The sequence below is a fragment of the Paramormyrops kingsleyae genome, chromosome 1 (genome assembly GCF_048594095.1).
Source record: "Paramormyrops kingsleyae isolate MSU_618 chromosome 1, PKINGS_0.4, whole genome shotgun sequence".
Classification (NCBI taxonomy): Eukaryota; Metazoa; Chordata; class Actinopteri; order Osteoglossiformes; family Mormyridae; genus Paramormyrops; species Paramormyrops kingsleyae.
In genome coordinates, this window is record NC_132797.1 from 27,373,774 (window position 1) to 27,397,021 (window position 23,248).

General features: G+C 44.0%; 2 protein-coding genes across 3 annotated transcripts; one reads left to right on the forward strand and one right to left on the reverse strand.

The window, feature by feature from the left end:
* Positions 1-1,072: 1,072 nt before the first annotated feature.
* Positions 1,073-14,370, forward strand: LOC111850019 (alanine aminotransferase 2-like). 2 transcript variants are annotated; one of them, XM_023823422.2, is made up of 11 exons: positions 1,073-1,235; positions 2,030-2,119; positions 3,061-3,169; positions 5,987-6,120; positions 6,356-6,599; positions 7,160-7,239; positions 7,562-7,698; positions 8,298-8,472; positions 9,245-9,400; positions 13,338-13,450; positions 13,576-14,370. In XM_023823422.2, exons 1-11 carry the CDS (start codon positions 1,131-1,133, stop codon positions 13,664-13,666), a joined length of 1,434 nt encoding a protein of 477 aa, XP_023679190.2. In that variant the 5' UTR covers positions 1,073-1,130; the 3' UTR covers positions 13,667-14,370. The 2 variants fall into 2 exon arrangements, with proteins under 2 accessions (XP_023679190.2, XP_023679191.2); XM_023823423.2 differs by having other exon boundaries at positions 13,341-13,450.
* Positions 14,371-14,390: 20 nt separating this feature from the next.
* On the reverse strand, positions 14,391-21,824 carry LOC111850020 (leukocyte elastase inhibitor-like). The gene is made up of 7 exons (XM_023823424.2): positions 21,677-21,824; positions 20,531-20,700; positions 18,912-19,049; positions 18,007-18,124; positions 17,691-17,833; positions 16,655-16,822; positions 14,391-15,245 (listed from the first exon to the last, which is right to left on the reverse strand). The coding sequence occupies exons 2-7, from the start codon at positions 20,696-20,698 to the stop codon at positions 14,838-14,840; spliced, it is 1,143 nt and encodes a 380-aa protein (XP_023679192.2). The 5' UTR covers positions 20,699-20,700; positions 21,677-21,824; the 3' UTR covers positions 14,391-14,837.
* Between the last annotated feature and the right edge of the window lie 1,424 nt (positions 21,825-23,248).

Here is a 23,248-nt window from a genome sequence, read left to right on the forward strand (position 1 = left end):
CATTCCTAGCTGCTTTTTCCTGGAATAGTCTGGGCAAGCTTAGTGTTATTTAAGAAGTACATAAATGTCAAGCAGGTCCTTTTACTTTATGGCTCTTGTAGCTGAAAAAGTAGCGCAATGTACTAACAATGCAAAGGTCATGAGTTCATAACCAAGGGTTTATTTAAACAGATACATATAACTCTTTCCTCTACTGTAAGTAACTTTGGATAAACATGTCAGGTGAATGGACATTACAGCAGGACCCCTGAGGCGATATGGAGATAGCTGTACTTTAAATATCACTCATTTAACCTGTGTTATGCACTATAATGAACACAGAAGAAAGAGAGAAAGATCTGAAGAGGTCAGACACAAGATTGAGGCCAAGCAAGGACAAACTCAGGGCTACAAGACAATCTCCAGACATTTTAGTGGTCCTGTTTCCACCGTGCTATCAGGAAGTTTAAGGTTCAAGGTATTGCAGTTACCTTTGGATATGGCCTCAAGAGGAAACATTGCAGATTGCAGTGAAGGAGTGCTTGAAAGGTGGAGAAAATACCCACAAGTGTACAAGTATAAAGACCGAAAGTTAATTTAAAAAAGACCAAGACCAGAAATATAAATGAAAACAGAAGTCACAACAAAGTTCGCCAACAAAAATCTACCATTAAACACTCTCTGGTCCATATTGCTGGCCGTGTTTAATCTTCATAAATAGCCAATCCTTTCTGTATAGGAGGTGGGACTTTCTTCCAGTGGGCAAATAAGAAGTGTCAAAGTTACAAGCTTTTCTTCAAAGGTCATAAAATGGTTTGTTCATTGTAAGCCCTATTCCTAAGGGTCATAAAATTCATTGCATAAAAATGGTTAAATTATGTTTTTAATGGTGTCCTAGGAAAAATGCCAAATTAAATGGAAAACTATCAAGAGAAAGAACAAACATGTCGATTAATAATAGTTTACTCTGTTGATGGAGCTTCTGACTGGTATGTAAGAAACCTTATAGTGGACAGAATATGAATGAGTTCAACTACGTCACTCATCAATGAGCACCACCCTCAAGTCATGAATAAATACATAAGAGCTGCTCTGCTGACATCGAACTCATACTGGACATGAAGCTGGAAGCTGGGGGACCTTAAGGGAACATGTTTGGCCTTGGTACAATCAATCCGAATGTTCGGGCGATAGGAGGATCACAAGAGCATGACCTGCACAGACGAGCAGCCCAGATCAGAGCTGAGCTGCAGCAAGTAAGTCAAGTCAATTTATTTAAGAAGCACATTGAGAGACATGTGTCAAGTGTCAGCCAAGGTGCTGCATGGTATAGCAGTAGGGTTACAAGAACACCCAATAAAGAGAAATAAGATTATTATTTAAAGTCGATTTATTTATAAAGCACATTTAAAAATCAGTGTAGAGTTTGGGCTCCCCCTTTGAGTCTGGTCCCTCCCAAGGTTTCTTCCTTCTAGGGAGTTTTTCCTTGCCACTGTTGCCTATGGCTTACTCACTGGGGGCTTTGGGTGGGGATGCTGTAAAACGCTTTGGGACAATGTAATGTTGTGATAATGCGCTATACAAAAATAAATTTGTTGTTGTTGTTGTGTATAATACAGTGTGGTGTATAATCCGTAAGACAATGACACCCACCTAAAACATCTCCATAGCTGGGGAGCAGCACAGGTCCGCATGATAAAATATATCAATATCTTTTATATAATGACACCAATTACTTTCAACAACAGATTTAAATTTGATGTGAAAGTCTTACTTTGGTTCACATTCAATGTTTTGTTGCTTTTTTTTGGCCAAAACTCAATTATTCTCAACTTAATTCAACATTAGTCGAAAAACACCAAATTATTAAATATGTACAATGCATGATATAATCAACACCAGTTGTTAATATGTATTGACCTGATTTTCAGTAACTGTATGTCAGAAGCCTATGTGCTTGTTCAGTGCTTGGCTGATGGATAACTTTTCTGGAAATAATGGAGTTGAACATGGAGTCATGGTGCCCCAGCTAACTGAGCTGATCCCATAGGGTGTGAGTAAGCCTTTCAGTGACATCATTGATGTCTCATCTGGGGACTCCCACCTGACCGGCATGATGCCCGTGACCTTCGTGCGACAGGTACCCATCTCCCACACTGTTCAACGATGCAGAAAACCTTCGGCACCAAGTTCAAACCAACTGGACTGGTTTTTACATCTTACACTTGTCCCTTCTTCATTGAATCTAAAGACAGAAAATGGGAAAACATTTTTCAGATGACCTTGTGCTATTCACTGCATTACACAGAGCACCTTACACCCCTCTAGCACATCTAACCATATACATTACCAGCATTAGGCATGTTATTTAATTTATGTGCATAGCTGTATTACATTGATTGACTTGGGGGGTGGGGGTGGCACTGTGATTAGCACAGTTCGCACCTCTGGAGACCTGGAGCCTATATACCTATATCATAAAGAAAGAATAAGTACTGAGGATATTTTAAAATTTTGCATTCAGCAGAGATTTGAGTGAGATTTGTTGGCTAGCTAGATAATTTGTCGGATTTAAAATAATCTGGGCTAAAAGTAAGTAACTGGGGTACCTTAAATCTGGCAAGTTGTCCTGCTAAGCAAGAAATCTGGTTTTGTGATACAGACCCCAGGGTTCCAGTTTCTGCCCCGTCTCTATGGGTGCGGACCGTGCATGTTCACCCTGTGTAAGCATGGGATTTCCTCTGGATTTCACCCCAAGGTCCAAAAGCAGGTGTGAGTGTGTGTATGAATGGTGCGTGTGCCATGCCATGAGTTGGCGCCCCATCCTGGGTTAGCCCTGCCTTGTACTCGTAGCTTCTGGGATAAGCTCCAGATTCCCACGGCCCTGCAAAAATGGATGATTGCCTTTGATTATTTTGTGCAATACGAAGTTAATTCCTAGTATGTAAAGGTACTTGGCAACAAACAAACGACTCTCATTCTGATGCTAGAAGCTGTGTGTCTCCCTTAGGGCATTTTGTCTGTTTCTCTCTGAGTCTCTGTGGTCGCCTGTTCAGAAGGGTGCTTCTTTCTATGACTCAGGTGATCGCGGCGTGTCTTTGCCCGGCACTCATCCATTCAGACGACCTGCCTGTGGACGTGAGGCGGCGAGCCCAGGACCTGTTGGCACAGCTCGATGGGGAGAGCATGGGTAACGGCTGTGTGTGTTCAGAGGCCATTTTACCGGGGGTGCAGGGGGTGCAATTGCACCACCTATTGGTCAGATGAAAGTCCTATATGAACATATTACAGTTTTTTTCATTTGCTTAAGCACAATTTTGACAACAGGGCTCAATACTTAAAATCACTAAACATAATTCACAGAATCACACACCCAAAGAGCAAAACACCTCACATATCCTGCAAAATGAAGCTCTGCATGCAAAACTATATATATACACTTATCAAAATCAAACTTTTGCCCCAAAAACACTTAATTCGCATCCCTAAATTTTAATCTAACCACCTACACACTGTCATATGTAATTAAAATTGCGTATGCTGAAAATGCTACAAAGAGAAATTGTTGCAGACAAATTCACAGACACATGTGAGCAGAAACAAATGAGATTGAAACTTTTTATTTCATTCTTCAACAACAAACTAAAAAGGCAAAACACATTCAATGCAAATCAAAACTTTTGGGAGAAAAAAATGAGGGAAAAAAAACTGTAAATAATGCAGGCATGCACATTGAGCAAAAGCAGTTGTGAGATAGTTAGTCATGTCTTCTAGCACCTCGTCTACATCCCATAGACAGTGAGGAAAAAAGTGCTGGGAGTGTCTAATCCAGCCCTGAACAGCACCGGCATCAAAGTCCTCATATGTCTCTTCCATTACCTGAAGAAGGCTTTCACAGACATGTGGTTGATGGTCATAGACCTTCCACCGCCATGCCGAGAAGAACTCTTCTATTAGGTTAAGCAATGGAGAGTATGGGGGAAGATAAATGACAGTGAACAATGGATTGACCACAAACCAATTTTGAACCAGGGTAGCACGATGGAAACTTACATTGTCCCATATTACAACATACAGTATATGTGCTGTCCTTCATCATCCACACGGTCTCCCTGGATCACTAAACGAGATGATGAAGTCTGTGTTGTATGGACCAAGATTGGCATGGTGGTGGAGAACTCCATTATTTGTGATGGCAACACATATTGTAATGTTTCCCACATTGTAATGTTTCCAGTCACGGTGTGTAAATGATGACTACTGCGTGCTGGCTGTGCTTCACTTTTGTAGCCTGTGTTTTCTATTTTGCATCAAAGTTCATCATGGTGCAAAATTTGTTTTGATGAATGAGAATGTGTTTAGAGTTTTGCAAAATGGGTGACTCAGATCTGCAAATTGTGTCTAACTAGGTGAGCACTGTCTAAAGTTTTGCCAAACGAGTGATTGATTCAATAAATGAGTTTTGGCAATTAGCAGGTAACAGAGACAAAACCGTAACAGAGACAACAGTAAAACGAAACGAGGTGGGCTGTACCCTCTGTCCAGCCTCTCTCATTGTCAACCTATGATTTATGACATGATCAGCTAATGCTGCCTGCATCTCATTCAGAAGTGCTGGTCTTCTTTGTCTCTGATGTCCGCCTCCAGATCTCCCCCCACCTCTCACTCTTCCTTCCACCTGTCACTCTCACTGGTCCTTGACCTCTTCCTCTTTCTGCTGCTTCAATTGTTGTTGAACAATTTATGTAAATCTGGGGTCTTCAAATTCTGATTGTTGAATGAACTAATTAGTATTTAGGTGCTAGGCCCAGTGGCATGTGTGAGTGGCCGATTGACTCTTTGGTGTGGTTGTTTGAATGGCTGTGTTTAGGAAAGGCAAAAAGTGACTTTGTGCCAGATTCCTGTGTCTTACTTAGAGAACTGTGTGTAGGGGGATACAGAAGGCGTTGTGTTTAATTGTAAATTGTGTGTAAAGCTAGATTATGTGTTTAGACTTTGGCTAACATGAGGGCAAATTTTGACCTTTGAGTGTCAGTTTTTAAAGTTGGGCTTTACATTTGATTCTAGCATGTTAGCATCTGAAAAAAACTGTAAGTTCAATAAAATTAAATTATATTATAAAGTTATATTTGAACATTTGGCTTGTGTTAGTCATATCATGTGCTTTTAATAATTTACGCAATGTATTTACTATTTTTTTTTTTTTTTACAGATGTATTTATTTGGATAAAGTTTGGCGTAGCTTGTAATGGATCATTGGTTGGGCTCTCTCATGTTGCACCCTCTGGGAGAAATGCCTAGAGTTACCTATGTTTGTGTGTATTCATCTGTGTGTGCGTGTTACATGTCTGACTTATTTGTATGAATGTATGTGTGTGTTTACAGCCAGGTTTGTGAGTTTATGGCTACTTGTTTGCATGATTGTGCTTTTGTGTGTGTGGATATGTGTCTGTGTATTGTGTATAAGGACTACAATATTTTGGAGGGAGAAGTATGGCTCAGAGGTTTAGGACTAGGAGATTGCAAGGTTGCCATTTCAGGTCCCAGAATCTGCAGAATGATAGGCTATTGAGCAAGGCCCTTAAGCCCAATTGGTCCAGGGACCATCTGACCCTGCTTTCAGTTGTACATCACTTTGCATAAAAGTGTCAGCTAGATAAATAAATTGTAGTTGCATGTGGATGTCTGGATATATGCGTCTGTATGTGTGTGGAGGTCTGTATTTGTTTTTGTGTTGAGGTACTTCAGTATATCTGTGATTGTGTTGCACTGTACTTAACTGCATTCAGTGTGTTTGCAGTCACATAAGCACTGGTGTGTATATGTTGGTGTGGGGAGGGTGGGGGCATGGTAGTCTTCTGCAGGAGTCACATGACTGTTGGCTTGAATATCTGCAAGCTTGCGTATGTATGTGCGCGTGATCATCTGCACTCCTATATGTGTGTGTCCATGGAGCTTTCTTGACGCCTGTGGTTACTCATGCAATGTGTGTATGTGTGTGCGTAAGGTTCATACACAGATTCATGTGGAGCACCCAATGTGCAGTGCAGTGTGGCTGAGTTCATCACCAGGCGAGACGGGGGGGTGCCTGCATCCCCTCAAAATATCTTCATCTGTGGAGGATCCCAGAGGGCCTTGGCGGTGAGCTTGAAATAAACGGCCTTTCTTTTAACTTATAAAAGGGGAAATACAGCGCCCCCCCCCATCTTTGTATGACTACATGGGATGACGAAACTTTGCTGCATTGCTTTCTTGAAAAATAAAGCTGAGATATAGAAAACAAAGATGTACAGGAGTGTAAGATGAAATGGGCAGAAATGTTCTGTGGTTGCTCACTGATTACAGCTGAACAGTAATTTTTTGGCTTCTTTACCAGCTACTTTTGGAAATTCTCATTCCTAATGACGGGCCACCTTACACTGGGGTTCTAACACCAGTGCCAACATACAAAACGTTCACCATGCTCCTGGAAGAAACGGGCACTGTGATGGTACCTTATCAGCTGTGTGAGGAACAGGGCTGGGTGCTGCAAATAGATGAGCTGCGGAGAGCCCTCCGAGACTCAAGGGGGCACTGCAGTCCCAAAGTACTCTATGTTATCAACCCAGGGAACCCCACAGGTAAACACATTCCTAGATACTAAGTCCTGAAAGCTGACTCTCCTAAAGCGGAACTCTGAGATAACTGTCATTCTCTAACAAACCCAGAGATATAAAATCATTGGTAACACTTAAAGCTGTCACCTATAATGCACTATAGATACCTTCATAATGCATTATAATGGTTGGTATAATAATGAATAAAGCTTTACAGCATCTTCTATTGACAGTGATAAGGCATTAAGTGTTGATTCTAATACTTCATAAGCTCCAGTGAAGCTCTCATCTATAATGCACTATAGATTCCTTCATAATGCATCATAAGGGTCTGTATAAGCATTAAGAATGCTTTGTTCTGCATTATGAAGGTATATATAATGCAATATAGATGAGTTTCATAAAGTATTCATAATGCATAATAAACATGCCTATAATGTTATGCCTTTTTATAAATATAACATTTTTATACTGCTTTATGAATGCATTATAATGTGTTATGACTGTATTCATGGATTGTTATAGACCTGGCATTCATAGAAAGTCTCCATAGCTGTGTTAATATTTTGTGTGTTTTCCTAAAGGTCATGTGCAAACTATGAAATCAATCGCAGAGGTTATTCAGTTTGCAGCTGAAGAGGAGCTCTTTCTTTTAGCTGATGAGGTGACCACTGGATTTTTCATTTACTCATTATCCTATCCAGGTTGAGTTGTATTAACATATAAGTTTGTTGCTGATCTTTCTTCAGTGGTAACTGGGTGACCATTGGTTCATTTACATCGTTGCATGACCTATTAGATTTTAATCTCCTAACTGATAACATTGTTTTAAAGGTTCACCTATATGCTTACAGATTCTTCAGCTGGATTCTGCTGCACACTGTACCTTTTACACTGCTATGCATGCTGCACCCTCTGAACATGCTACATGTGCTTTGACCTCTGAAGTTCGCATCTGATGAATCCTTTTTCTGCTGTGCATGCAGGTGTATCAGGACACAGTGCATGGAGACAACAGTGAGTTTATCTCCTACAAAAGGGTGCTATTCGAAATGGGGGGAGAGTTCTCTGAAACAGTGCAGATGGCCTCAGTCCACTCCGCCTCCAAGGGCTACATGGGAGAGTGAGTGAAGTGTTTGGCATTCATACTCATTTACATAAACTCATTTTGAAGGTTGGAGTCTTGGGCTTGGCCTTAAAACAGTCAATGGCCGGGCCAAACAGTTTGGGGCGACGGTTTCATCAGCCCATAAGACTAAATTTTGGTGCTGCTTGAGATTGGACCCCCAACCCAGACCAATCCAGTTATATTCCATTTTTTAGGGTCCCTGTCACTTAGGGGCCCTTGGAATCATACTGACCCCCCCCCCCCTATATAGCTCCCCTGGCTCAAACTTTTGCTTGGTACTGTATCTAAATATAAGTTCCTTATGTTAAATATCTATGCTGGTCCTAACTCACTGCGATCCTGGGTTGTTGTAGGATAGGCACTAAACCCCCGTGACCCTGAATAGAACAACCGGCTATGGAAAATGGGTGTATAGATGGATGGTCCCATTCAACAAAAGGCTTTAACAGATTAATTATTAAAATAAAAAGTTTTTCCCTATTTGTTCAGAATAAAAAGATGCCTGTTGGTTTCCAAGTGAAGGATAAGGAGAAATAAGCAACTGTGTTAAGGAATTACGCAGTCAAGCCATAACATCTGACCCCTCTCTGCAGGTGTGGCCTCCGTGCTGGATATGTGGAGCTAGTGAACATTGACCACACTGTGATGCCTTTTGCCGAGTGGCTGATTGGCACAAAAATCTGTGCACCGGTGCCAGGTCAGGTTGCGTTGGACATCATGGCGCGTCCTCCTCAACCTGGAGACGCTTCTTATGTCCAGTACACACAGGTGAGGCAAACACTAACTGCTACCGGCACCCTCAAGCTAGTAGGTTTTAAATAAGCATCTGTTGGAGGCACATTTCCTGGAGAAAGCTCCCTCCGGACTGTAGCACACCAAGGCTATAAAGTTGCAGGTTTTTTATGGATCACAGTGAAGTCTTTTACCCCACTCAGCTCAGTAATTTGCAACATTCAATACAGAAACATTCAATACAGAAGATAAATGGTGCCCAGATTCAACAACCCAACAAGATGATAGCTGTATTGCATCATATCAAATGGGGAAGTGGAGCTGACTCAATACCCATGTTAGTGAAAGTGAATAATTAGTGAAAGTCATTGTTGACTCACCACTGCACACAGTGCACAACAACAAAATATGTCCTCTGCATTTAACCCATATGTGACATCGTGACATAGCAGTGGGCAGGTAATTCTGCACCTGAATTGCTCAGGGTACCTCAGTGGTATCTTGTAGTTTGGGGATTAAAACCAGCAACCTTTCAATTACAAGTGCGCTTCCATATTCAAAAAACAAACTCTTCAGAACAGTGGTCACCATCTGGCTGATTGCAATCAACAGATCGATCTTTAAGACATTCCTAGCTGATTGCAACAATCAGACCATCACCTTCACGCATCCCCATTGGCAGGTTGGAGACCACTGCTGAACATCAGTATCACCCAGATTATGAAGAAAACTGGCAGGGATTTAACATGAGCTTCCTATAAAGTCATGGTGACCAATCATCTGTGTTCTGATCTCCTTTTCTCCTCAGGAGGTCCAGGCCATTCAGGAAACTCTGGTTCATAATGTACGCCGAGCTCAGGAGGTTCTAAACAGTCTGCCAGGCATGAGTTGCCAGTTGCCAGAGGCAGGAATATTTGTCTTCCCTCGCTTGCAATTCCACCCACAGGTGGCGGAACATGCCAAGGTGAGGGTAGATCTTGCAGAGGGTCCTGCTAGGTATGGACTCCATCTTGACTAGCTGAGAGGGGTAATGGTTAGGTTTCCTTTGTGATTTGAATTCCCCCCACCATGTGCGATATATTTATATTGATTTCGAATTTGGCTGAGTCTGATTCAGGTAGTGTGGCATTAATGACACTTTTTTTTTATATTTGGACAAATATGAGTACAAGTATTGGAATGGAATGGAATGCCCCAAATATCAAACCTTGGTATGAAGATTATTATTACTAAATTAGGTTGCTGGCAGGACAGGATTTTGCATATTGGCAAAGTGCAGTAATTCTAAATACACTGGTACAATGTGCGGTGTATGGGTGCCTCAGTAGATAATACTACTGCCTCACACTGTTCGGTTTGGGGTTCGAATCTGGCCTCTGCTTTGTGTATGTATGGTGATTGCATGTTGTACCCATGTTGTCTGGGTTTCACCTCACAGTGCAAAGACTTGTAGTTATCTCTAACTTGCCCATAGTATCAGAGTTTGTGCATGTATGTGTCCCGTGATGTACCAGGGTGATTTGTGCCCTATATTGCCTGATACAGGCCCTGTTCAGGATAAGTGGCTGGAAGATTAATGAGTAAGTAGTCTGTTTCGATGGCAAGCGCCTGGTGGCCAGGCCTATACCCATGGGGCCTGGTCGGGCACAGCCCGAACAAGGCACGTGGGTCCCCCTTCCAATGGGCTCACCACCCGTAGGAGGGGCCATAGGGGTCGAGTGCATTGTGAGCTGGGCAGTGGTCGAAGGCGGGGACCTTGGCGGTCCGATCCTCGGCTGCAGAAGCTAGCTCTTGGGACATGGAATGTCACCTCTCTGATGGGGAAGGAGCCTGAGCTGGTGCGCGAGGTTGAGAAATTCCGGCTAGACATAGTCGGGCTCACCTCGACGCACGGCTTGGGCTCTGGAACCAGTCTCCTTGAAGGTGGTTGGACCCTATTCCACTCTGGAGTTGCCTGCGGGGAGAGGCGCCGAGCGGGGGTGGGCATACTTATTGCCCCCTGGCTGGGCGCCTGTACATTGGGGTTTACCGCGGTGGACAAGAGGGTAGCCTCCCTTCGCCTTCGGGTGGGGGGACGGGTTCTGACTGTTGTTTGCGCATATGCGCCGAGCGGCAGTTCAGAGTACCCACCCTTTTTAGAGTCTCTGGAAGGGGTGTTGGAAAGCATTCCTTCTGGAGACTCTCTTGTTCTACTGGGGGACTTCAATGCTCACGTGGGCAATGACAGTGAGACCTGGAGTGGCGTGATTGGGAGGAACGGCCCCCCCGATCTGAACCCGAGTGGTGTTCTGTTGTTGGACTTCTGTGCTCGCCACGGATTGTCCACAATGAACACCATGTTCAGGCATAAGGGTGTTCATATGTGCACTTGGCACCAGGACACCCTAGGTCGCAGTTCGATGATCGACTTTGTAGTCGTGTCGTCGGACTTGCGGCCACATGTCTTGGACACTCGGGTGAAGAGAGGGGCGGAGCTGTCAACTGATCACTACCTGGTGGTGGGTTGGCTCCGCTGGTGGGGGAGGAAGCCGGCCAGGCCTGGCAGGCCCAAACGTATAGTGAGGGTCTGCTGGGAACGTCTGGCTGAATCCCCTGTCAGGAGGAGTTTCAACTCCTACCTCCGGCAGAACTTTTCCCATGTCCCGGGGGAGGCGGGGGACATTGAGTCCGAATGGGCCATGTTCCGCGCCTCCATTGTGGAGGCGGCTGACCGGAGCTGTGGCCGTAAGGTAGTCGGCGCCTGTCGTGGCGGCAATCCCCGAACCCGCTGGTGGACACCAGTGGTGAGGGATGCCGTCAAGCTGAAGAAGGAGTCCTATCGGGCCTATTTAGCCTGTGGGACTCCAAAGGCAGCTGACGGGTACCGGCAGGCCAAGCGGGATGCGGCTTCGGCGGTCGCTGAGGCAAAAACTCGGGTTTGGGAGGAGTTTGGCAAGGCCATGGAAAACGACTTCCAGACGGCTTCGAGGCGTTTCTGGTCCACCATCCGGCGGCTCCGGGTGGGAAAGCGGTGCAACATCAACACTGTTTATGGTGGGGATGGGGTGCTGCTGACCTCAACCCAGGATGTTTTGGGTCGGTGGAGGGAGTACTTCGAAGACCTCCTCAATCCCACCAACACGCCTTCCGATGTGGAAGCAGAGTATGGGGACTTGGGTGTGGACTCCCCTATCTCGGGGGCGGAGGTCGCTGAGGTGGTTAAAAAGCTCCTCGGTGGTCGAGCCCCAGGGGTGGATGAGATCCGGCCAGAGTTCCTGAAGGCTCTGGATGCTGTGGGGCTGTCTTGGTTAACACGCATCTGCAGCATCGCGTGGACATCGGGGGCAGTGCCTCTGGATTGGCAGACCGGGGTGGTGGTCCCCCTCTTCAAGAAAGGGGACCAGAGGGTGTGCTCCAACTATAGGGGGATCACACTCCTCAGCCTCCCTGGTAAGGTCTATTCGGGGGTTCTGGAGAGGAGGGTCCGCCGGATTGTCGAACCGCGGATTCAGGAGGAGCAGTGTGGTTTTTGCCCCGGCCGTGGAACAGTGGACCAGCTCTATACTCTCCGCAGGGTTCTGGAGGGTTCATGGGAGTTTGCCCAACCAGTCTACATGTGTTTTGTGGACTTGGAAAAGGCATTCGACCGTGTCCCTCGGGGAGTCCTGTGGGGGGTGCTCCGGGAGTACGGGGTACCGGGCTTCCTTTTAAGGGCTGTTCGGTCCCTGTATGACCGGTGCCAGAGTCTGGTCCGCATGAGCGGCAATAAGTCGGACTTGTTTCCGGTGAGGGTTGGACTCCGTCAGGGCTGTCCTTTGTCACCGATTCTGTTCATAACTTTTATGGACAGAATTTCTAGGCGCAGCCAGGGCGTTGAGGGTGTCCTGTTTGGTGACCTCAGGATTCGTTCTCTGCTTTTTGCAGATGATGTGGTCCTGTTGGCTTCATCAGACCGTGACCTTCGGCTCTCGCTGGGACAGTTCGCAGCCGAGTGTGAAGCGGCTGGGATGAGAATCAGCACCTCCAAATCCGAGACCATGGTCCTCAGCCGGAAAAGGGTAGAATGCTCTCTCCGGGTCGGGGATGGGATCCTTCCGCAAGTGGAGGAGTTTAAGTATCTCGGGGTCTTGTTCACGAGTGGGGGGACGATGGAGCGGGAGGTCGACAGGCGGATCGGTGCGGCGTCCGCAGTGATGCGGGCGCTGCATCGGTCTGTCATGGTGAAGAAGAAGCTGAGCCAAAAGGCGAAGCTCTCGATTTACCAGTCGATCTACGTTCCTACCCTCACCTATGGTCACGAGCTATGGGTAGTGACCGAAAGAACGAGATCGCGAGTGCAAGCGGCCGAAATGAGTTTCCTCCGCAGGGTGGCTGGGCTCTCCCTTAGAGATAGGGTGAGGAGCTCGGTCATTCGGGAGGGACTCAGAGTAGAGCCGCTGCTCCTCCGCATTGAGAGGAGTCAGATGAGGTGGCTCGGGCATCTGATTAGGATGCCTCCTGGATGCCTCCCTGGTGAGGTATTCTGGGCATGTCCCACTGGGAGGAGGCCCCGGGGAAGACCCAGGACACGCTGGAGGGACTATGTCTCTCGGCTGGCCTGGGAACGCCTCGGGATTCCCCCAGAGGAGCTGGATGAAGTGGCCGGGGAGAGGGAAGTCTGGGATTCCCTGCTGAGACTGCTGCCCCCGCGACCCGACCTCGGATAAGCGGGAGAAAATGGATGGATAGTCTGTTTCCCATCCTGAATTTGATTTAACCAACAGAATACAATAACTGAAATAAATATTTCGAAGATAATGGTCATTGACAGTAACTAAATGCCAGGCTAAAACAAGTGTAGTAAATTTACTTTAGGTGTTCTGTATATAAAAAAGCTTTTGGATGTAGAAAATCACCTTACCACCTTCTCCTACTTTTTCCAGAAGGCTGGAGTAGATGCTGACCTGCTCTACAGTAGGAGATTGTTGGAAGATTCCGGGGTGTGTGTCAGTCCTGGGTGTGAATACGGTCAGCGGGATGGAACACACCATCTCAGGTTTCTAAATCTGTCCTAGAATCACCCTGTCATAGGCTCTGTGCCTTTACCGTTTCATCAGTATTTCATTGGCACCCATCTCACGGGACCTAGTGGTAACTGTCCTCTGCACCTCCCCTTGCTAGACTATGTGTGCTGATCCCCACCAACACGCTGGACGAGATGCTGACACGCCTGACACGCTTCCATCTCCGGTTCATGGCGGAGTTCTTTTAACTGATCATGAACTCCCACTTGAATCTGCACCATCTACATGCATCATATGTCTGCTTCTTCTATCCTGGTGTTTTTTGATGATTAACCATCACAAGCTAAAATAGATGTATAGAGTACACCCATTTGTATTGTTTGTTTTGTTCATTTTGAAGAATGCGGTTAACTCTCCGCCCAGTTTCAAAGCAGTAATTATGGCTTTTTGCTTAGTGAAATACCACGTTACTATTGTAATTCAATGGGCGGATTACTGAAAATGCCACAGTCAACTGACTGACACTCTTCACAGTCAAGGGCTTGTAAAAAAACATTTCCCATGAACTCCTCTGTGTGGGTTTCCTCTGGAAACTCTGGGTTCACCCCACAGTCCATGTCACAAACCAAGCACATCTCCTGCCTCGAGAAAAACATATCCATTTCTCAGTAAGTGCTGAATCACAAACATTCGCTTAATAACCGCTGAGTACCTCAGAGTTGTGGGTGTGACCATGCAAACGGTCACTGAGCTGCAAGCGTGTCGCATTACTTGACGATGCTTGAACATTGAAAACATGCAGGTGGCAGATGTTCGAGAGGAGGTGTGTGCTGGTCTCAAATTTTCTTTGATTTCATAAATATTTAATATATGTATTTTAAATACTGTATTGGAACTGAGGTTTGTATATTTACTGAAAATAAACCATCATAATTATCAGTGCAACATCAAAGGAAGAGTTATAACAATTACTGAAAATTGCAATGGATACATACTGTATTTAGATTGTTTCCACAAAAGATTTCAAGTTCCATGAGGTAAGTATCTATTTATACAACTAAGCATCTGAGCGCCAGTCAGTGTGAGAAATTGGATCCTCAAGACATTAAGCCACAATTAAGATGCCAAAGAAATGGAGAGTTTCCAAGGCTGGGAAAATGAAAGTTAATTTGTTCATTATTAGCAAAACACTTTTGTTATTCATGAAAATATAAAAATTGAAGTGTAGATTATTTCTATAGTGATCGTAGCAGGGAATATAGGGAGTAATATTTTTGGCAAAAGCCCCCTTAAATTAGAAGCTTAATGAAATATGGTCTTTGGAGAACAGCTATATGTATGTGTGATATATCTACAAATCAAACAGACAACATTCCAGCAATAAACCAACTATGGCAGTAAGTGAATATGAAACGGACCTCATGGAGAGGAAAATCGCCCAAAGAAGAGGATTGTCTTGGATGAGTTGTGTCTGATGAAGAAGAGGAAGGGGTGATCGGCCATGAAGTATTTCCCATGAATTAATCTCTTGCTCATAATGAAGATTCCTGTGGCAGCTGCTGCCTCAGTTCCCTCCTCGTTCACGTCTATGAAGGACTTGTGAACAGCAGCGGAGATGAAGAGGCCGCCCTCCCTGTTTATGGCAGTCAGATCTGCCAGTTTCTCATCAAACGCATCCGTCATGCCCAGATGAGTCAGGGCTTCCTTCAGGTCATAGCTGTCTTCCAGCTTGAATTTTGGGAGGTACAAGTCAATGTAACCACCGCTTTCCATATTCTTCTCATCTGTCCATTCGTTTATCTTCTCCAGGGTCAGCTCTTTCTCCAGCTTTAACATGCAGACAGTCAACAAAAGACAAAACTTGCTTTTACATGAGCAGGATGAATTGAAGACCTTTGAGATGTTTAGCACTTCATCTCAATAACTTAACCACACTGAATGACCAGTGTTTTATGATTCATGGGTAGGACAAAGTAACAACAAAGAAAAATCACTCAGTTTACTTTAAAAGTTGTTACGCGCCGCTGTTGTTCGGCTCCGCCCATGGCCAGGACCACTCAGCCCGGCCCTTGCTCCGCCTCCCCGTCTGGACCCCGCCCACGATTCCCCGCAAGACCGGCCGTCACTTCCATCCGGCGGAAGTGAAAAGCCGGACAGAAAGAACCTTCAGGAGCTCTGCTCGATTTTTGGTTTATTGTTGGCTTGTCTTCTTTGATTTGGATTATTGTAACAAAGTAATGAGGTGTTGGCGCATTTCTCAGGTTAAGAAAAAGTTAGAGTGGACTGTGACATTGGCACTTGCCAATGGCATACAGGAACCAGGCCATACCCAACCAGTACCACGAAGAGACACTAGTCACAGCCCGGTGCCAGCATGCTTTGATTTTGCACTGCAGAAGGGCCGACTTGGTAAAAGGTAAAAGGTTTGGAGAACAACAGTGACGACAAAAAAAAAAAAAAAAAAAAAAAAAAAAAAAAAAAAAAACGAAGAGACGCTTGTTTACTGTTCACACAGAGTACATCATGAGTTTCTATGTGTTAACTTCCGCTAGCACATCTGTGAGAATCACCATGTTATGATAGCATCAAATGCTAGCAGAATTAGCATTAGCTTGCATAAATTTGAATTGCGAATCCATTCTGTACAGCTGTTCTCTAGTACTCTAGTATCAAATAGAAGGTTGAACATTTTCAAGTTTGGAGTTATTGGGAATGCATCAATACATTGCAATGTATGGTACTGCTAATAATGAATAATATATAGTATATGCCCTTTTTTGTTACTGGTAATCCATCACACATCAGTTCTTTCTTGTCTCTGTGCATTTCGATCAATTAGATGGTGGTGACCTAACCAGCTCAGTTTAATTACCCTACTAGCAGGACCATGACAACATGGGTATAGGTCAGGTACAGTTCACAAAATTTACGATGGAAAACCATCTATTCGTAGTTCGGCTAGCCCAGGGGTCTCCAACTCTGGTCCTGGACAGCTATTATCCAGTAGGTTTTCTATCCTACCTGGCTTCTGATGAACCACACCAGTTCTCAGGTAAATACCAGGAGCAGGTGTGGCTCATCAGAAGCCAGGTAGGATAGAAAACATACTGGATAGTAACTCAAGAACCGGAGTTGGAGACCCCTGGGTTAGGGTATGGCTCAATTCCTGGAGGCAGTGGAAAATTGCCAATTGTCTACAACGTTGATGTCACTATGTATGGAGAAGCTGGGCTCACCTTCTGCAGGGGGTTGGAGCCATTCTGGGGCTCCTCAGGGAGCAGGATGAACATGCTCAGCTCATCACCCTTGTAGGGCATCTCCACTATCTGCAGGTCATACTCCTCAATATACTTAAATGGCAATACTTTTTGCAAATACATCATCTGAACAGGCTTGGTCTCCCTCTAGTGAAGACAAAAAATGAAATACATCAGGTTTGATTTAAATAATGTGTCATATATTTGCATAACAAATTTATTATTACAACACTAAACTTTACATCACCTTAAACTGTACAGCTCAGCAAAGACAGAATCTAAATACATACATTGTTCAAAGAGCAGGTGTTATAATGTTTAGTATAGCAGAATAGATTGCAGGTTCAAACCTCAGAAGAGGTCCTGTTGCTCTATTTAAGATGTGTACTTCACCCAACTGTTTGAACCTGCAATCTATGCACCCAACTGTTGGGAGTCCTATCTTACTGCCATCAGGTAAAAGATTCTCTAAAATCCATTTCAATGTTACACATACAGCTCTGGAAAAAAAATGAGACCATAGCACAATTTTTTGTTTAACTCATTTCTCAGTTTATGGGTGTGTGTCTCATTAATGGAGGGCTTCTTCCTTGCTTTATAAGACTTCAGTCCTGCTTCTAGGAGCCCAATACGAACTCTAGTAGTGCACTTAATGTTTCCCATTCCTTTTAAAGGTCACTTGATGTTAACTGATGAATCGGAAGACGACGTCTTCTCTGGCATTAGAAAGTCTCTTCCTCTCTTTACCTGGCTGGTTTCTGGTCATTCTCAGGGTCTCCTGTTTCACCTTGTTCTTGTGAGCTGCTGTCTTAGAAATTTTGAACCTGGAAATAACCTGCTGCTCAGACTTCTGCCAGCAGCACCAGGATTAAAAAAAATGTTTTTAAAAAAATAAATAAAAAAAATACAGTGGTCTCAATTTTTTCCCAGAGCTGCATTTATCCTGATGTAAGATATCACTATCGGAACTGCAGTTCATAATTGCACATGTGTATGTAAAGAAAAGGGATTTCACCTCATTGATTTTAAAGGGCATTTCCCTCGTTTTAAATCGATCAAACATATGTAGCCATTCTCCCTTAAAATACAGGGCATTGACAATAACCAGTGTTGCAGTGCTGTCAACTGCCAATGGATTCAAAATGTCCATAATTTTACCTAAAACAGAGAAACAAACTTTCAAAATTGCAGCTGAAAGAGACACCTAAAGTAAGAATGAAACACTGTAATCAAACAGAGACAAAAAAAGCTTATTAATCTTTTTTTCCACTTGTACATTGGCAGGTTAACGGCACCAAATCACTAATGTATCCACACCAGTGCTCTCTCACCATTGGTTTGGGCCTCCACCCACTGGTTTATCTGACACCGGGATTCCTCTGCTGCGCCTATGAAGTCCATTGGTTCCAGTTCAGCTTGGTAGAACTTCCATGTAGCGTCCAAGAACTCCTATTATAATTCAGAACAATCAGTCTTAATCTTTGTTGGGGATAACCACCTCACGAAGATGCTTATTAAGGTAAATAACATTTGAACGGCAACATCAGCTGATCAATAAAAATGCCTCACCTGTTATTTAACATTTTTTGGTTTTCTGTTTCCTAGTGTCTTGCACCTTTTATTATGTTCTACACACACTTTTGTGCCTAGTCTTTCTTATTGTTGTTAGCCCTTAGTATTTATTAATGCTTCCCAATTCTAGTGCTTGTTTATTGTAATCCACTTCACCTGTTCCTTGTTTACCCAATTCCTTTTGATTGTTTAATCTGATTATGATTTACACCTGTCCCTTGTTTGCCCTGATTCTCTGTGTGTATTTAATTGCCTACCTACTCTGTTTCTTAGTCAGTTAGTGGACTTGTGTGTATCTGGTTGCTTTGTTTTACCGTCCTAATCCTGTTCCCAGTGTTTTATTTTGTGGTTCCTTTATTTTGTTCCTTATCTTTTCTGGTGTGTTTTGTGAAACCCTCATGGTCCCTTTATTTACTGGTTTTACACCTTAGTGTTTGGATCTGTTAATAAACCTCTTTGTTTCTCAGAGCTGCTACATGGATTGTCACACTTATTCCACCTGTGCCTTGCCCCGCCATAACAGCAGGATCATCTCAAAGCAGCAACGCCTTTAGTCAGTTCTCAAATGCTGCTACTTATTTCCCTTTTTGATTGGACAGGAGGTCTGCAAGGCTCAGTATTGTGGAAGATGAAGGCAAAATGTAAAACCTGGAGTGTGCCTTACTTGCAGGAAGCTGAAGGTCTTTTCGCCATAGAGACGGTTGGCGAGTGTCAGCTGGTAAGGGGCATCAGGTTTGTCAATATCGGAAATAAACTTCTGTAGATCTGAGTGGAGGTCAGGGGTCATGTTGAAAGACAGAGCCTGAGGGAAAAATAGAGAGGAGTTGGGGCACAAGGTTAAATAAGGTTAATCTGGGGTAACAAATCCTCCTATGGTTAATATTACTTGGCCAGTGTTGATCTGATTGTTCATAACCAGTCTTTTCTCAGTTGGCATCGAAACAGGTTGAAGGATTACAGTGCATGAATGCTGCCCAATAGAAAAAACACACATGTTCCCAGTGGTGGAACTATAGGCAGTGCAGCTGCACTGGGGCCCACAGAAATGGGGGATGAGAAAAGAATCACCTTCTTCAAAACATTCACATTTCGTTGCTCTGCAGCCTTGAAATTGACACACACACACACACACACAATATTTTTCCAGCTGTCTTTACTCAATGCAGCTTATTACAGCGAAGTGAAAGATATAACAACAGTTCAGAAAAAAAAATAAACAGAATCACAGGGGTCGTTAAAGGATCACCCCCCTCCTAAAAAATATTGCAAACTTCATCAGGTGTAACTAATCGCCTTCTCCATTGCACATGAAGCTAATTGCTTCCACCTGTGATCAACTGTAATCATTCTGATGATCTCAGCATAAAAACAGCTATTCCTAGAGCGTTTCAGCGCTTGGAAGTGCAACTGAAAGCAAATAATCAACTATGGGTGGCAAGACACTGTCAAAAGATCTCAGGGATATAAAGCTGTGGACAGGCACAAGTAAGGAGAAACAAAAAGAAATTCAGGCTTCAGGCTTTTTCAACACTTAGGAGCATAGTAAAGTCCATAATCAAGACGTGGAAAGTGTTTGGTACTGCTAGGACCCTTCCCGGATCAGGCTGTCCCTCAAAACTGGATGGAAGAGTGAGGAGGAAACTGGTCAGAGAGGCTACCAAGAGGTCTATGGTACCTTTGAAGCAGTTACATGAATTTTTGTCAGAGTGTTCATTGTGTGCATGTGACAACATTACCTGCATTGTGAGGGAGTCCCGACTGAGGCACCTTACCTGCATTGTGAGGGAGTCCCGACTGAGGCACCTTACCTGCATTGTGAGGGAGCGTCAGTTACGGCCCTATGGCCATGTGGCGCGTTTCCCTGAGGGTGATCCGGCTCGCAGGATCCTCAATGCTGAGGACCCAAGAGGCTGGACCAGGCCAAGGGGATGCCCACGTAACACCTGGCTGTGGCAGATGGATGGCTGTTTCCGGAGGATGGGACGGGACCATATTTCTGCCTGGGGGATAACTGGCCGGGATCCTGAAAAGTTTCACTGTGTGTGGCTGCGACAACACGCTGCACCAGCGCATGCTCTCCAACTCCCAAACTGTTGCTATTATCTTTCACTTGGCTGTTCTAAGTTGCATTAAGTAAAAACAGTTGATTTTTTGTGTGTGTGTGTGTGTGCGCGTGGATGGTGTACATGGACGTATCCCAGTTTAGCCAACACTAAAGTTATTTTAAAAAACAGCACGATCACAGAAGCCAGGCCGCTAAACGGAAACAGCCGGACTCCCTACCTTCGCCATCTGAGCCGCGGTGTTCCCTTTAGCACCCAGGTAGACCATGGCAAATGCAGCGGTGATGCTCAGAGGGGCGAAGAAGATGTTGCCACTGGTGTTGGTCCCACACACCTCTCGGAAGAAGTCGAGGGCAAACTGTGCATTTCCACTGTTAACATTCTCCATAACTGTACAAAAACATGATAGACAATAAGGTGCCATTTTTTATATATTTTAAAATTAAGTAAAAAAAGATCAGGACCATGGCCTCTAACATAAAGATCCTTAGTACCCTTTCAGTCATACTTCTTTTTTGGTACACTATCCACAAGATTTTCTCCATTACTTTCATTACTTACTTTAATTACGTAGCTTTGGATTGGGATTAAAGTGTTTTTTTATACTTCTAAAATACTGAATTTTTTATCCATTTGAAAGCGGGGCAATACAATACTATTGTTTTTCATGGATAGAGTGGCAGTTATAGACCATTTCAACTTGGGGGGGCAGACTGGGGCCAGTTGTTCTGTTAGGGGGGGCAGATACCTTTGACCTTAATGTTCTCTTACACCAGATTGCCAGCATTAATAAAGAAGCAAAAGACAGTTTTGAAAACCGATAAATTATCTATGCAATGTTTTGCAGTCACATTTTACAGGTTTTACATATATGTAACTCACTCTGATTTCTTGTTTTTACTGCCTTGCTTCTACAAGCTTGATTATTTTTTTGTCATTAACTTCGCGCGCTTTTCACCAACTCAAGAAACTCGACCACCCAGCGCAGCCACGTATAGTCTGTCCAGAAAATGAGCTTACGTTTGTATTTCGCCTGTTACCAGCGCACAAAATTGTATCCCGCATATACAAATGTAAATAACAATAATAACTACAATAATAATAATTATTATTAAATGAACAATAATAATAATTGTTATTATTGTTATACATTTTCTTTCAGACCCAAGCAGCATACGTATTCGGTGGAGGGGTTGGGTGCATGTTGTTATGTTGTCACAGCGCACCCGCCCCCCAGAACTGTCCCTGCATTGATAAATACCCAAACTCAACCAAGGTGCATCAGAAAGATCGTTCAATGATGCGCTGCAGGGAAGATCAACCTAAAGCAGTAATACTTTTAAAAGTCAATGAAAATATAACTCACCAATTCAACGGGATGGTTTATTTTAAAAGTATTAACACTACCGCTATGACTAAGATACTATTAATAAAGATACTAAATGGTATGCTGGAAAGGTGTATTCTTCTTCGTCGCCTCTTCACCCGTGATATTGACTTTACGTACTCGTTCTATGAAATGGCTTTTCATAATTACATCGGTTACTTACCATATCGTCCCACCCACCACACCCAAAATGGGAAAAACGCATAGAAATAGGAACTATTCTGCACGCCTGTGCCGTTTGGGGATTCATTGAAAATGGCTCGTAAGAATATGCGGATTGATAGTGAAATATCGATATTTCTGATGACTTTAATATTTCATTTTGATAATTGATTCTAACTTTAAAACGTTAATTAAAAAAAGGAAAAAATTATTTAAATATTTAAATTTCATGGAGCAGGACATGAACTATTACGGGGTGGGTGGGGGGGGGGGGGGGGGGGGGGGGAGAAAAGGGAAGGCTTTCCGGGGCTTTCACGAACGTAGAGGAATGGGGAAAAAATTCTCTGTCAGGATTGGGCCAACATCGAACCTTATAGTATTATATAGACCGAATCTGATCCAAAAGAAAACCGCTGGCATCGCCCATCCCTGCTGGCTAGATATGAAGTAAGCAGCGAGATTTTCTCGGAATATGCATTGTTGTTTTTTCTTTTCTCTTTGGGTTTTATCCCACTTACACCAACCATCTACACTTAAATTCTTATTTTATTTTTGTATTTGGCAGTGACAAAACAATTACATAATCACATTAACACTGGGGACATACGGACATTACTTTATGAAGATATAATGTAATAAAACAGTATTAAACAGCCTGTACAGCCCATCCGAGACCAGGCAGTCACCCTTTCCCTGCAGCAGTGACATGCACAGACTTTGAAAGGGGCAGGTGCTCAAACAGGAGGGGGGCGTGGCCATCTGATACTTTTCGACGGTTGGGAGGGTCCCCCTTGGTAAATGTTCACCATTGGTTGGGGGGGCGGTTAACGTTATTAGGCAAAAGGGCAAGTGCTCAGGCACCTACTCCCCCCCACCCCATACACACACACACACACGTCTGCCCTGCAGTGTCGACTGTGCAAAGGTCTCAGGCCACTAAACTGGCATTAGACTAGAGGTGTTTCTTAATATATGTACTTGACCGTACGTGTATTCTCGTGTACTCATTTTACGTAATCTTCCATTGCCGAAGACAAATTCCAATACTCAAGAACAGAAGCACAGAAGGCAGTAAATCCCTGGATGTCATTCTTGCCCCACCCCAGTTTTCAAGCATACATCAGTTTCATCCTCGCCAAACGAGACCAATCCCATGATTCATTGCGCCCCGATTCGTTCGTGGAGGGTGAGTTAGCAAGACTGGCCTTGCCAAGCCCACAAGTGCGATCTTTGTGTTCTTGGCATTGAGAAACACCCCAGGACTTTTCCAAAAAAACATTTCCCATGAACTCCTCTGTGTGGGTTTCCTATGGATACGCTGGGTTCACCCCACAGTTCTTGTCACAAACCAAGCATTGAGAAAAAGTAAGTGCTGAGTCACAAACATTA